This window comes from Muntiacus reevesi, chromosome 5 (genome assembly GCF_963930625.1).
Source record: "Muntiacus reevesi chromosome 5, mMunRee1.1, whole genome shotgun sequence".
Taxonomy (NCBI): Eukaryota; Metazoa; Chordata; class Mammalia; order Artiodactyla; family Cervidae; genus Muntiacus; species Muntiacus reevesi.
In genome coordinates, this window is record NC_089253.1 from 99,992,842 (window position 1) to 100,006,678 (window position 13,837).

Genomic DNA, 13,837 nt, shown 5'->3' on the forward strand with positions numbered 1-13,837 from the left:
CTCTCAGTGAGGCCTTGGTTAGACCAACAGAAGATCCGCGCCCCGTGGCTGCCAGGTCCCCGACACACTCAGGCCAGCGTGGAAACTGCTGACTGGCCCTGGCTTTTCTTCGGGCCACAGCGGGAGCCCTGGCAGCGACCACCTCGGTTGACCCCGCCAGCCTCCGTGATAGGGGTTAAGTGCCGGCGGAGGAAACGAGGTAGGAAGGTCAGCCACCCTGAAGCTCCCTGGAGCCCCGCCCAATGCCGGCTCGGCAGACCCGGGCACTGCCCCCCGAGAGCCTGCCAGGATTGCACCGGGCGCAGAGCCAGAGGGACCCAGGTCGCGCTCCCGTTTGCAGCAGGGGTGGCGCGCGGGGAGCGCGCTTTGGCACCTGGCGGGCGCGTGGGTGGGGGTGGGGGCGCACGCCCCCGACACGCCCTCAGAAATCCACTGGGGTTGGGGGCGCGTGGGAACTGAACTTCGTCGTCGAGTGTCCCGCGCCAAGTCTGCGCGACAGGTCCTATCGCCCGGTGACGGAAAAAAGCTGCCCGGGCGGGGCCGCGTTTGGCGACGGTCACTCCGCTACCCTTACCGCTCCCGCCTCTCCTCCGGGATTTTCCAGCGGGTTAATTTCCTGTTCGGGTAAATCCTTCGCGAGTCCGTCGCCCCTCCCTCCCTGGTCCCCCGCTCCCCCACCTCCGCCCCGGCCTCTCGGGCTCCCCGGGTCGGTCCGCGCTGCGCTCCATCGCCCCCGCGCTCCCGGGCGCACGCTCTCCCCGCGCCCGGCCTCCGGGGTCCCGCGCGCCGCCCAGCGCCAGGGCTCAGCCCCAGAGTCGCGTCCGCGTCGCCGCCGTTCGCGCGGGTCCAGGCCATGCGCCCCCGCGCCGCCCCCCGCGCTCCCACCGGCGCCGCCGCCGCGGCGCTGGGGCTCTTTAGCTTCCTGCTGCTGCTCCGGCCCGGACACGCGTGCCCCGCGGGCTGCGCCTGCACCGACCCGCACACCGTGGACTGCCGCGACCGCGGACTGCCCAGCGTGCCGGATCCCTTCCCCCTGGACGTGCGCAAACTGCTGGTGGCTGGTAACCGCATCCAGCACATCCCCGAGGACTTTTTCATCTTCTACGGCGACCTGGTCTATCTGGACTTCAGGAACAACTCGCTGCGCTCGCTGGAGGAGGGTACGTTCAGCGGCTCGGCCAAGCTCGCCTTCCTCGACCTCAGCTACAACAACCTGACCCAGCTGGGCGCCGGCGCCTTCCGCTCGGCCGGGAGGCTGGTCAAGCTGAGCCTGGCCAACAACAACCTGGCGGGTGTGCACGAGGCCGCCTTCGAGACCCTGGAGTCGCTGCAGGTGCTGGAGCTCAACGACAACAACCTGCGCAGCCTCAGCGTGGCCGCCCTGGCCGCGCTCCCCGCGCTGCGCACCCTGCGCCTGGACGGGAACCCCTGGCTCTGCGACTGCGACTTCGCCCACCTCTTCTCCTGGCTCCAGGAGAACGTGTCCAAGCTGCCCAAAGGTGAGTCTGCGCGGGGGCGCCGGGGGACGGAGGGACCGCGCAGGGAGAGGCTGCGGCAGCCGGACAGCCTCGGGGCCGCCGTCTGGGGCAGAGCCCGGAAGGAGAGCCCTGGTCGCTCATGGCCACTGCCCTGAATGAGAGTTGCTCCAGGTGTAATCCTCGCACGTTCCCAGCCTGAACTTTTCCTGGGACTCTCCTCGGGAAGGAGAGTGGGGAGGGACACATTTGGAGAATTTCTGGGCCTTGTTGCTGTGCTTTTCCCCTTGTTTACCTCCAACAAGGTTTGGAACCTGGGTTTCCCAGATCGTCTCATGGGGCTTTGGCTCCTAGCACCGGTGGATGCTCCTAGCACCTAGGGCTTCCTAGGTGGCTCAGCGGTAAAGAATCCGAGTTTGATCTCTGGGTGGGAAAGATCCCCTGGAGAAGAAAATGGCAACCTACTCCAGTATTCTTTCCTGGGAAAGCCCATGAACAGAGGAGTCCGTGGGGTCGCAAAAGAGTTGGACAGGACCAAACAACAACAGTATCAATGGTGAATGTGCCTTATTTCTGGGCCCCTCCTAAGTAGAAAACTCCCTACTGTGTGAGCAGCAACTCAGCATTCTTCTCAGTACCCTGAAGATGGAGAGAGAGCGCACCAGTTCTAAGAGCTCTCTAATAGCTTCTGGAGCCTGAGCTGGCTTTGATTTCTCAGCTGCCAATTTACTCTTCAGTCTAAAAGGGGTAAGGAATATTCCTGGTGAGGAATAACGGCAGCCTGCAAAGAGCCAGTGATGCAGTAAAGACTTGCAGTAGCTTTTCAGCCCAGATGTGAAATTGCTGAACAAAAATCCCCTGAGCTGGGACACCTTTTGCTTGCCTGGTGCACTTTTTCTGTTGGTGACATAGACATACGTGCCCACCTGGCAGACAGGAACATCAGGGCACAGTAGGTAAGGGGCCCTGTGAAGGCCAGGAGGAAGGAGGCAAAGGCAGAGCTGAGAAGAGGGGACCCCAGCATCCGTAAGGATGAGCCCTGAGCAGGTGAACTGTCCTTACCTTCAGTGGATTCCAGGCTTCCACTGGTGAGCCTGTGAGCCTGGTCCCAGCAGCGAGCCTTCAGAGTCAGACTCCACCTCCCCCCTTGCCCTTGGGGGCTTGGCAGAATAGGAAGCAGAGCAGTGAGACCCACAGTAAAAAAAGGTGACATTGATGTGGATTTATCTTTGAGAAATATATATATATATATATTTCCATTTATTGAGAATTCAAGGATGCTGCTCGTCTATGTCCTGAATTCCCGTGCTCACTTATTCATTCCGTACTGTCACGAAGCACACATCCCAGGCAATCATTTCTCTCCCGAGCTGACACTTTCAGCCCAGGCTGGCTCTCCCACACCAGCAAGTTCTAAAAAGACCTGATGTGCAAGGTGCAGAGTCCCCCAGCTTTACACTTTGCCTTCACTTGCTGTCTGGCTCCCCAGACCCTCCCCACCAGAAGACTGTCCTGGAGACAGGAAGGTCCAGGTGCAGACCTCATTGTGGAATGGGGGTTCACCCTGGTTTTGATAGCTTCTGCCTTTGCTTCTCGGTGGTGTTGGCATCATGAACCCCCATTGTCAGTTGAGGGAGTATAATTGGTTCTCACTGTTATTCACGTGAGGACTTGGTGTTTTGGGTCAGGAGCCGTGAATTTCAGTCTCAGTTCTGCCATGGATGGCTGTGACCTTGACCAGGACATGTATCCTGTCTGGGTCTCAGTTTTTTCACTTCTAAAGTACTTTAATTGACCTCTGAGGTCTCTATAGAGCCCCAGATTTGGAAGGCTTAGATTGGAGTTCTGGATTAAAAATTGAGTGACTCTGGGCAGGTCACTTGAGTTCTTTGAGCCTCCTCTTTCTTCTGGTGAAATTGGGACACTGGAATGCTGACCAATATGTCTGACTGGTGATTGTCAGTATCAGAGTCGTTGAATGTGGGTAAATGAATGAGCAGTAAAAATAGAAAGGGCTTCCCAGGTGGCTCAGAGGTAAAGAATCTGCTTGCCAATGCAGGCTACATGGGAGAAGTGGGTACGATCCCTGAGTCAGGAAGATCCCCTGGAGTAGGAAATGGCAACCTACTCTAGTATTCTTGCCTGGAAAATTCCATGGACAGAGGAGCTTGGAGGGCTGAAGTCCATGGGGTTGCACAGATTCAGACACGATGAGGCAACTGAGCACCCATGAGCACGCAAGAATAGAAAACGTTATTCTTCCTCTTGTCCATAATACAGGAGAGCAAAGAGCCACCAGATGGAGATGTGGGGGGTAAGGATGGACAGGTCCAGAGTAAGTCCAGGACAGGTCCAGGCCCTGGTGGAGGGTTGGTCTCATTCAGAGAGGGAAGATGGAGGCAGCAGGAGGACAGCTTGGGGGCTCCCGGAGTCTCATGTGGTGAAGGACCGAGAACATCTGTGACCTCACTGCCAGTGGCCTGCGGCCAGAGCAAGGTCTTAAGCTCTGTGAAGCAGAACAGGGCAGGGGGTGGGGTGGGGTGGGGTGGGTGAGTGGGGAGCACCTAGTCTAGGCCTTGAGGTGAGAGAGCTGGGTTCTGATGTAGACTCAGATTGTGACCCGAGGCAAGTCCCAGGCCTCTCTGTGCCTCAGTTTCCCTGCCCTAACTTCAGACTGAAGAACAGAATCCGATAGCAGGTTTGCGGCGAAGGTTGTATGAGGTCCTCTCTGTCAAGGGCACAGTGATTTTAGCAAGGAGTAGGTGATGGTCAGGCATTAATCACTCCTTTTCCTTCTCCTCATGCATTCGGGCCTCTCACATTTTCACAGAGGCATCTGGTGAGGGGCTGAGAGTGCAGACTCCAGCTCAGATCTGCTTGGTTCAGATGCTGCCTCTCCCTCTTACTAGTTGTGTGCACTTCTGCCTTCCAGTTTCCTCTCCTCTAAAATGGGAATCATGCTAGTACCCACCTCACAGGGCTGTTGGGAGGATTAGAAGGGTAGCCTTTGTAACAGGGTCCCCAGCCTCCGGGATCTAATGCCTGATGATCTGAGGTGGAACTGATGTTATAATAATAGAAATAAGGTGCACAGTAAATGTAAATGCGCTTGAATCATCCCCAAACCATTCCATCCCCTGCCCCCTGGCCTGTGGAAAAATTGTCTTCCATGAAACCAGTCCCTGGTGTCAAAAATGTTGGGAACCACGGATCTATAAGGTACTTAGAACAGTGTTCACACACCGGAACTACCAATAGGCAATAGTGCTGTTATTACCCTGTTTTGTCCAGAAGGCCTGGAGAGCTGATGGGGGTGACTTGCCCAAGGTCATACAGAGAGTTAAATACAGATGGAGGGGGAGGCGCATCAGGACCTCCTGGCTCCTGGCCTCTAACCGGTTGACCATCCACTTCCTGCCAAGGAAACTCAGCACCTTGGGGCTTAGGCTCTAGGCCTTTCTAGGCAGGGCCCAAGGTGGGGAATTCAGAGGGAAGAGCAGAGACCTCCCCCCGCCCCGGCCCTGCAACAAAGCCTTCTGTCATCTCTCCTGCCTCTTCCTCCCCAGAGAAGCAAATCAGGCTGAACCAGTGACCTTGACAAGCTCTGACAGCACAAAAGCATGATGCCTGCCAGGTGAGCGTCTGCGCTGATGGGAGCGCTTGGCCACTGGTGGAACACCGCGGGGTCGGCCGGTCCCCGCCGTGCAGACTCCTTCAGGGCTCTGCTTTCGGGGGCAGAGGGGTCTGGGGGAGCCGGCCTGCTGGGGCTGGATCTGAAGGAAGGCTCACCGGCCAACTTGGCAACAACAAGCAAGCAAACAAACCCCAAGCAAGAAAACAAACAAAATCCCAGGATGCTAATTCACTCTGAATTTCAGGTAAACAATGCATAACATTTTAGTATAAGTAAGTCCTGTGCAATGTTTGGGATATTTGCACGCACAGAATTATTTGTTGTTTTTTGAAATTCACATCACTGGCCATCCTGTGTTTTATCCAGTGGCTTCCCTGATAACTCAGCTGGTAAAAAATCCACCTGCAATGAGGGAGACCTGGGTTTGCTCCCCGGGTTAGGAAGATCCCCTGGAGAAGGGAAAGGCTACCCACTCCAGTTTTCTGGCCTGGAGAATTACATGGGCTGTATAGTCTGTGGGGTGGCAAAGAGACAGACGTGACTGAGCAACTTTCACTTTCACTACCTTCTGGTGGCAGTTGTGGTTTACCAGGGCCGTCTTTTTTTAAAAAAAAACCCGTGCCTGGCAAGTTACCTTTACCCACAACTGGTTACTGGGTGTGAGGTGCAGAGAAAAGAAGTGGTTTGCACAAGTTCATGTTGTTAGTGGCTGAGATGAGCATGCACTCAGGAGTGTCTGACTCCACTCCTAATTCTTTGTGATGGCCTAGAACAGGAGGGCGAGAATAGCCCCTGCTCTGTTCTACCATCCCTGACTCCCCTGGGGGACAGCTGGCTGCCCTTCTAGCCCCAGATTCTGCTCCTGGTCTGGTGGTTCTCCCAGGAGCCAGGTTCTGGGCCAGGTAGGACACTGTGCCCTCAAGGGAACAGTGACCATCCTTCTTCAAGTAGAAGTAGCTTCAGGCCTGGAAGATACAGACATGGGAACTCGCTCAGGCGACAGTGGGGTAGAGAGGGAGAGAAGGTGGGGGGTCTGGGAGACAGGGAAGTGGCAGATCAGCACCCTTCTTGGCAGAGGGTGATCTTTAAAGCCCTCCAGTCCCTCCCATTGTCTTCTGTTCACAGCAGCCCAACGAGGTGTGTTGGAAATGAAAACACACAGGTGGTGAGCAGCCTCTGTGCGCTGATCCCTGGGGAGTTTGTTTGACTTGCAGATTCCTGGGCCCCCAGACCCACTGAATGTTGGCCTGCTGGGTGAGGCCTGGGGATCTGCATTTTAAATGCCTCCACCTCCTGAAGGGCTTCCCAGGTGACTCAGTGGTAAAGAATCAGCCTGCGATGTGGGAGAACTGGGTTTGATCACAGGGTCAGGACGATCCCCTGGAGAAGGAAATGCAACCCACTCCAGTATTCTTGCTTGGACAATCCCCATGGACAGAGAAGCTTGGCAGGCTACAGTCCACGGGGTTGCCGAAGAACTGAACACGACTTACTGACTAAACAACAACATTCCCTGAAAGGGGCTTGCAGTGCATACACTCTAAGCTTGAAAACTGCTGCTGGAGGGGGCAGGTTTTTTGCGGCAGCTGTGGAAATGCTGTGTGACATTGTGGGACTTTCCTGTCTCTCTGCCTCAGATTTTTCTGCTATAACAAAGGCATGTGAGTGGGAGGATTTTAAGGTTCCTTCCAACTCTAAAATTCTGTGGTTTCAAGGGAAGGGAAGATGGTCTGTGTCGTAAAGGTTAGGAAGCTGAGGCCTGGGGAGACCAGACCCCTCCAGAGACCCCACTGCTGGAATCCAGGGGCCGCAGTCTCTGCGATAGGGAGGGGTAAGCACACCCAGGAAGCCCGGGGTTCTGGGCTCACAGTTCATCCCACATGACCCAGCCTTGCTCCTGGAGCCTTGGGCAGGAAAGGCCACTGGATTTGAGGAATCGTGGCTCAGTGGTAAAGAACCTGCCTGCCAATGCAGGAAACTCGGGAGGTGAAGGTTTGATCCCTGGGTTGGGAAGATCCCCTGGAGAAGGAAAGGCAACCCACTCCAATAATCTTACCTGGGAAGCCCCATGGACAGAGTGGGCTACAGTCCGTGGGGTCGCAAAGAGTCGGACACAACCGAGAAACTAAGCACACATACACGTACATCTTACTGGGCTTCCCGAGTGACACTAGTGGAAAAGAACCTGCCTGCCGATGCAGGAGACATAAGAGATGCAGGTTCGATCCCTGGGTTGGGAAGTTCCCCTGGAGGAGGGCATGGCAACCCACTCTGGAGAATCCCATGGACAGAGGCGCCTGGCGGGCTATAGCCCATGGGGTGGCAGAGTCGTATGTGACTGAAGCTACTTAGCAGGCACGCACAGAGTGTACATTTTCCTTGTGCTTGCACACCTAAGAGAACCACGTTCCTGGCAGAGGTAGATTGAGGTCTCACTCGCTCTTTCAAGTGGCCTGCCTCCCGCTGTTGACAGGTTTGTACATGTCCTGGTGCTACAGGCGCTTGTGTTGCTAACTTGTCTCTTAATTAGAGTCAACTCCTCAGTGTCACTTTTCAGCATCCCTAGTGACCTGGCTGGGTGTCAACTTTTACGGGCACCGTGCTCTGGAGTCCCGGGGAGAGTCGGCTGCAGACGTGACCCAAGACAACCCCTTGTCTCTTTTCTCGCTGGAGCGCCCCACCCGTTCCTGCTACTCTGTCCCAAATGCTGGATCTTTCTGGAAATGGCACCTTCGTCTTGCTGCTGCTGTTGTTTAGTCACTGAGTCATGTTAGATTCTTTGCGACCCCATGGACTGCAGCCCGCCAGGCTCCTCTGTCCATGGGATTCTCCAGGCAAGAATACTGGAGTGGGTTGCCATTCCCTTCCCTGGGGAATCTTCCTGCCCCAGGGATTAACCCCGCGTCTCCTGCATGACAGGCTGATTCTTTGCCACTGAGCCACCTGGGAAGTTGGGGTGCTCTATCAATTAACTCAAAGGGCGGCCTCATTGCCGGGCCAGTGGGTCAGGGGACCTGCCTCTCTGCCTCGCTCAGACAGTCCTGGGGGAGCAATTGGCAGTTTGCTCTGGAGAAGCCAGTGGCATTGTTACCTGAAGCTGACCAGCTGCCAGCTGACTTAGGTCCCCCAAAATTTAGGCCTTTCAGCCAAGTGGCTGTCCGTTGCCCACTGTCCCAGAATCCTGTGGTTCCTGATGTAGCTGAGGATGAGGTGCTTGGCCGGCCTTCTCACCCCCCGGCTGGTGGTGGGGTGTAATGGTGTAATGGTGGTCCAGAAGGACCTCCACGTAGGCTGGTTGTCATGAAGACCTGAATCAGATGCATTCGTGGTTACTTGAGTCAAACCATATCCTGAACCATACGCCGTCACTGTAAGATCACAGCAGAGTGTGTCTCTCCAGTCCTGGGACTGTCCTGGGCGCCTCCCCTCAAGTCTTCACCCAAGCCGTGCCAGCCGCTTCCCCAGTTCTTCACTTCCCCCACCCCCTGCCGCCCCCCACCTTCCCATCCTCATTTCTACTTTTCTGCCCTTCTGGTTCCTACTTAACCTTCCAGCCTCCAACCCTCTGGGCCTCGAGGCTGCATTGGGAGGCTGGCCTGTGCAGCCTCATTGGATGCTGTATTACCTCTGTGATCATTGCTCAACCTGCCAGTTTGCGAGTCTGGCCTGTTTTGAGGCACAAAGTGTGTCTTTTTCTCCTTGAACCCCCACAGTTGGTGCAGTAAGTTACATGTTTGGAAACCTTCTGATGGCTTGCATTGCGCTTGGAACAAACCAACTCCCTCCTGTGTCCTGAAAGAGTCCATCCACACCCCAGCCACACCAGCCTTCCTCTGTCCTGGGAACACGCCAGGTGCTGGTGACCAACCAGGACCTCCTAAGTTATGGTTTTTCTCTTCTGCTGAAACGGTCCCACCTTCCCATGGCTGTGTCTCCCTATCATCAGGTCCCCATGAAATGTCCCCTTTTCAGAGAGGCCTTCCCTGACCACCCCACCCAAGCAGTCGCATCCCCACCCCGCTCATTGTTGTCGTATCTCCCTGTTGTGTCCGTGGCATCGTGCTTGTAGAGTCCACATTATCTTGGTCACAAATCTTGTCGCTCTAGAAGCATGAGTTCCAGAGCCACACGCTCCCTGCAGTGTCCCCAGTGACTGGGCCGTGCCCAGCGTAGAAGGGGCTCCAAGGGGCCGTGGGCATGTATGAGTGGACAAATGCACACTCCCGGGGCCTCTGTCGCAAGGGCCATCAGGGGACAGGCCAACATCACTGCCCCACCAAGTGACCCCTGCTCGACTGTGGTCAGCCAGAGACACCCAGATCACCTTTCGGCAGAGGCAGAGGCCTGGAGTGGGGGTTCTTGGCTCCATTAGCAGCTCCTGCTCATACCTTCAGGCAGTCGCTGTGAAGGAGGGAGGGGGCCAGCTGCACCTACCCCATCTGTGAGAGCAGTGCTGGCAAGACAGTGGGGCCGCCTTCGTCCCAGGAGTCTGTGAGCCTCTGCCCTGCGAGCTGCAGTGTGAGTGGCTGGGGGAGAGGGTTCGGGACACGGAGACCACAGATCTGTTTACCCCGCTGAATCAGAAACCTGCTTCATCTGGCGTAAGCAAACAGAAAGGTGTCTTGTAAGGACGTGGGTGTCGCCAGGAGCCCAAGTCCTCAACAGTCAGGCCCAGGGAGCTCGGGGTGAGACCTGGGAGGCTGCAGGGAACACAGCACCTCCCTCTTTCACTCTCTACTTCTCACACCATCTCTCTTTAATTTTTTATTTTAGAGTGCTGTGTAGCCGATTAAGGGCTTCCCTGGTGGCTCAGAGGTAAAGAATCTGCCTGCAATGCAGGAGTTGCAGGTTTGATCCCTGGGCTGGGAAGATCCCCTGGGGGAGGGCATGGCAACCCACTCCAGTATTCTTGCCTGGAGAATCTTATGGACAGAAGAGCCTGGTGTGTTACAGTTCATAGGGTCTCAAAGAGTTGGACACAATTGAAGTGACTTAGCACACACGCACACATGGCCGATTAACCATGTTGTGATAATTTCAGGTGGACAGCAAAGAGACTCAGCCATACATATACATGTATCCATTCTTCCCCAGACTCCCCTCCCACCCAGACAGGCACTTAACACGGAGCTGAGGTCCCTGTGCGCACATCGTCTTTTTTTCTCCTCTTCATATTTGATAGGCTTTCTCAATTTTTTCTGTCCATGTGACAAAATAATATGCTGCTCCATTCATGGGACCAGCTGAGGCTGGGCGAGACTGTGCTGTCCTGGTTCCAATTTCCAGATCCGAGAGGAGGCTCTGGGGGGCGGAGCTTAGGGGTGGGGACTGGGCAGACCACCCACTAGGCGTGCATGACTCTGGTCCGGCTTCCCGTGAGCTGATCCTGGGCCCTGGTGTCCCCTCTGTCAAATGCAGGTGACAGCATCTGCCCTTTGACCTGGAGTGACATCATACGAAGATGCTCAGAGTACAGTTTCCTCCAACACCGCACATAGAAGCTGTTGTTTTCTTCTTTATCCAATTCATAGAAATGTGGACAAACAGGCTTACAAATCCCTCTGGATTTAAGCATTGCCTGCTAAATCCCAGATGTCCACAATGCATGCAGATGGGCATTAGCTGTGTGTTCACAGCACGTCCTCCCAGGGGCTCTGAGCCTGGCCCCTCTGCTTCAGAAGCTGCCCATCAAAGAGCCCCTAGTGCCCTATCTCCTCCATCTTCCAGGCTGCCCATGGGGATAAATGCCAGAGGCAGGAGTCAGGATCTCAAAGGAGCTTCGGGCCACTCAGGATTAAGGGACACCTTCTCAGACATGAACCCAGTCCAGAGATATAGGAATTGGGTTCCTGTCCCTACTTCTCTGTTGGCCAGCGGTTGACCTGAGTCATGTCCTCTTTCTCAGTTGCCCCAGATGCCCCCAGGGGCTGTAGGTGGGAGTCCTCAGAGGAGGTAGGGCAGAAGGAGAACCACAGGCACATGAGAAAGGACTTGGAGCTCTGTGCTGACTAGACTCCCCAGAACGTAGTGGTGTCTGAGTTCTTCTGTCAGCTGCAGACCCGGGGGCTGGATGACCTGGAAGGCCTCTTCTAGCTCTGATTCTGGCTGGCTCTGCACCCTCCCTAGCCAGCCTCCTCCAGGTCATGGAATGAGAGGGTCCAACAGTCCCTTGTCCCCAGCTCCGAGCAAAGGTCTCCTGGGCGGGCTTCCTTGACACTGGCTCCACCACCCTGGCAGCTCTCCTTCAAATCAGCAGGTACAAGAGTATGATTGTCTCTTCTCCCGCCCCCACCACATTATTAGAAAGAATGGCATTACTTTTTCACAAAACACCAAGGGGATGATACCTCTTTTTAACATAAGCTTCCCTGGTGGCTCAGATGGTAAAGATTCCACCTGCAATGAGGGAGCCCTGGGTTCGATCCCTGGGTCGGGATCCCCTGGAGAAGGGTGTAGCAACCCACTCCAGTATTCTTGCCTGGAGAATCCCCATGGACAGAGGAGCCTGGTGGGCTACAGTCTGTGGGGTTGCAAAGAGTTGGGCACGACTGAGCGACTAAGCACAGAGTATCATGAATGATTATCTGCATCAGAAACGAAGATGTCACATGGTCCTGTTCAGGGCCTGAGGACTTAGAGCTGAAGATCAGGACACCTGCTGCCACATCCTTGACCTGGGCAGGTCACCTGACTTGTCTGGTATGTGGTTCCTTCATCTGTAACCTTGAGGTTTGTCGGGAACATCAGGGAAATCCTAATATAAAAGGGCTTTAGGAAAAAATGGGAGTGTGCAGACATGTATATGATTGTCTTTTTTTTTTTAACTTTGCTTTTTTCCTGTGTTATATTATGTATAGTCTTAAAATTACTCATGGAAAGCTATTTAGATTTTTTTTTTTTTGAGTCTTAAAACCAGAATTAGGTGTATTTATTTACTTTGTCTATGCAGAATGTGGAATATTACTTCCCTATCCAGGGATTGAACCTGTACTCCCGGCATTGGAAGAACAGAATCTTAACCACTGCACTGCCATGAAAGACCCCTGAAATGACTGTCTCTAAGGATGAAGTTTTATACTCACAGATGTCTAGAAACAGGACAAATGGAAGCCATGCAGGGCCACACGGGGGAGCAGCAAGGATGGTCAGGAGGCAGATGAAGTAAAAAGAAAAACAGATGAGGGTCTTTATTGTGGTTTTTTCAGGAAGGAATGGGTGAGGCGGGGTAAGCAGAGGAGGCAGGTTTAAGGTTGGCTAGTTTGAGTAATTTCAGGAAGCTCTCATTAAAAGGGTGATCCCTAGCTATCTAGTACCTGGCCCTGCAGTGTTTTAGGGTAGGAAGATAAGAGTCTGGGATTGCAAGAACCTGATCAAAGGAGGTGGGTGGGGTACCAAGTAGGGTTGGTAAGTTTGCATATCAAGGGTGAGCTCATTGGCATGGATTTAGGAACTGGCCAGCAGTGGGAGGGACCATCCTTCCCCAAGTGTCAAGGCCCCGAGATGCCAAAGCTAAATAAAATATAGAATGTAAAAATCATGATGAATACAAGGGTCACTGCAGATATAATTGAGTGGCATTTTATTTAATCTAACATATCCAAAATGTTATGCTTTCAACTTGTAATCAAAAGAAAACTCACTCATGAGCTATTTTTCCATTCTTTATTTCATACAAAGTCTTCAAAATCTGGGTGTGTTTTATACTTACAACACATCTCAGTCCAGACTGGCTGTGATCAATTTCTCAACATGTGACTGGTGGCTATTGTAATGGACAGTATAGCTCTAAGTCTACTAGTGTTTTCCAAAGAGGTCAGCACCAGACTTACCCCATTTTACAGGTGAGAACATCAAGGCACAGACGGGTTAATGCAACTTGGCCAAGGTCACCAGCCAAGAAGTGACAGAGGGAGAGATGAGCTGGGGTCTTTGTCACTAAATATTGCATGACTTCTCAAATCTCATGTCAGAACCAGGTCCCTTAGCCACAAACCCGCTCTCTCGTTCATAGCTCCTGCTTTAGGCTTAGAACCAAACTTACTTGAGTCTTGCTAACTCAGAACCTTGACTTGGCTGAATCAAAGGTGACTTAAATGTATTAGTGGAAATCAGAGTAGACCTATTGAGAAAGCAAGTTCACCTCCTACTTTAGGCTCTTCTGAGACTTTATCTGGAACAATGACTCCTCCCTGCTTGCCAGACAGATATCAAGTTGTTTCTTTCCTCCGCTCAGAACTCTCCAGTAACTCCCGTGTTGCTGAGGTTAGAAGCCAAGTTTCTTCCAAGGGCTTCCCCACCCTCTCTGCAATCTGACCTCCTTTCTTTCTGGCCTCATTTCCGACTACTCTCCTTTCATTCACTCTGGTGCAGGCACCCAGGCCCCGTGTTGTTTCCCTAACGTCACAGGCATATTCCTACCTCAAAGCCTTGCTGTTCCCTCCACCTGGACCGCCCTTGTCCTGATGTCCACATGACGTGCCCCCTGGCTCCTTTTAGCTGCTTTCAAATGCTACCTTCTCTTGGAGCCTTTCCTCCCAGCCCCAGTGAGCTCTGGGACCTGCCACCTCCAGCTATCCTTCCCTCCCCACTTTGCTTTTGCTTCATCACACCTGTCACCGCCTGCTGCATAATACATCTTACTGATTGACTCGTGGTCTGTCCATTTCCCCTCACTAAATCGTAGTCACAAATTATTTTTTCGCTGTTTTTACTCCAGGGCTGGCATGTA

The 13,837-nt window shown here is 53.9% G+C and overlaps 1 protein-coding gene across 1 annotated transcript in view; it reads left to right on the top strand.

The window, feature by feature from the left end:
* The first annotated feature begins 735 nt into the window (after nt 1-735).
* Nucleotides 736-13,837, top strand: part of LRRC38 (leucine rich repeat containing 38) — a 38,156-nt gene continuing 25,054 nt past the window's right edge. Inside the window, exon 1 of the mRNA XM_065936905.1 lies at nt 736-1,499. Within this exon, the coding sequence (XP_065792977.1) occupies nt 854-1,499 (646 nt within the window). The 5' untranslated portion in view covers nt 736-853. The remainder of the gene's footprint in view (nt 1,500-13,837) is intronic.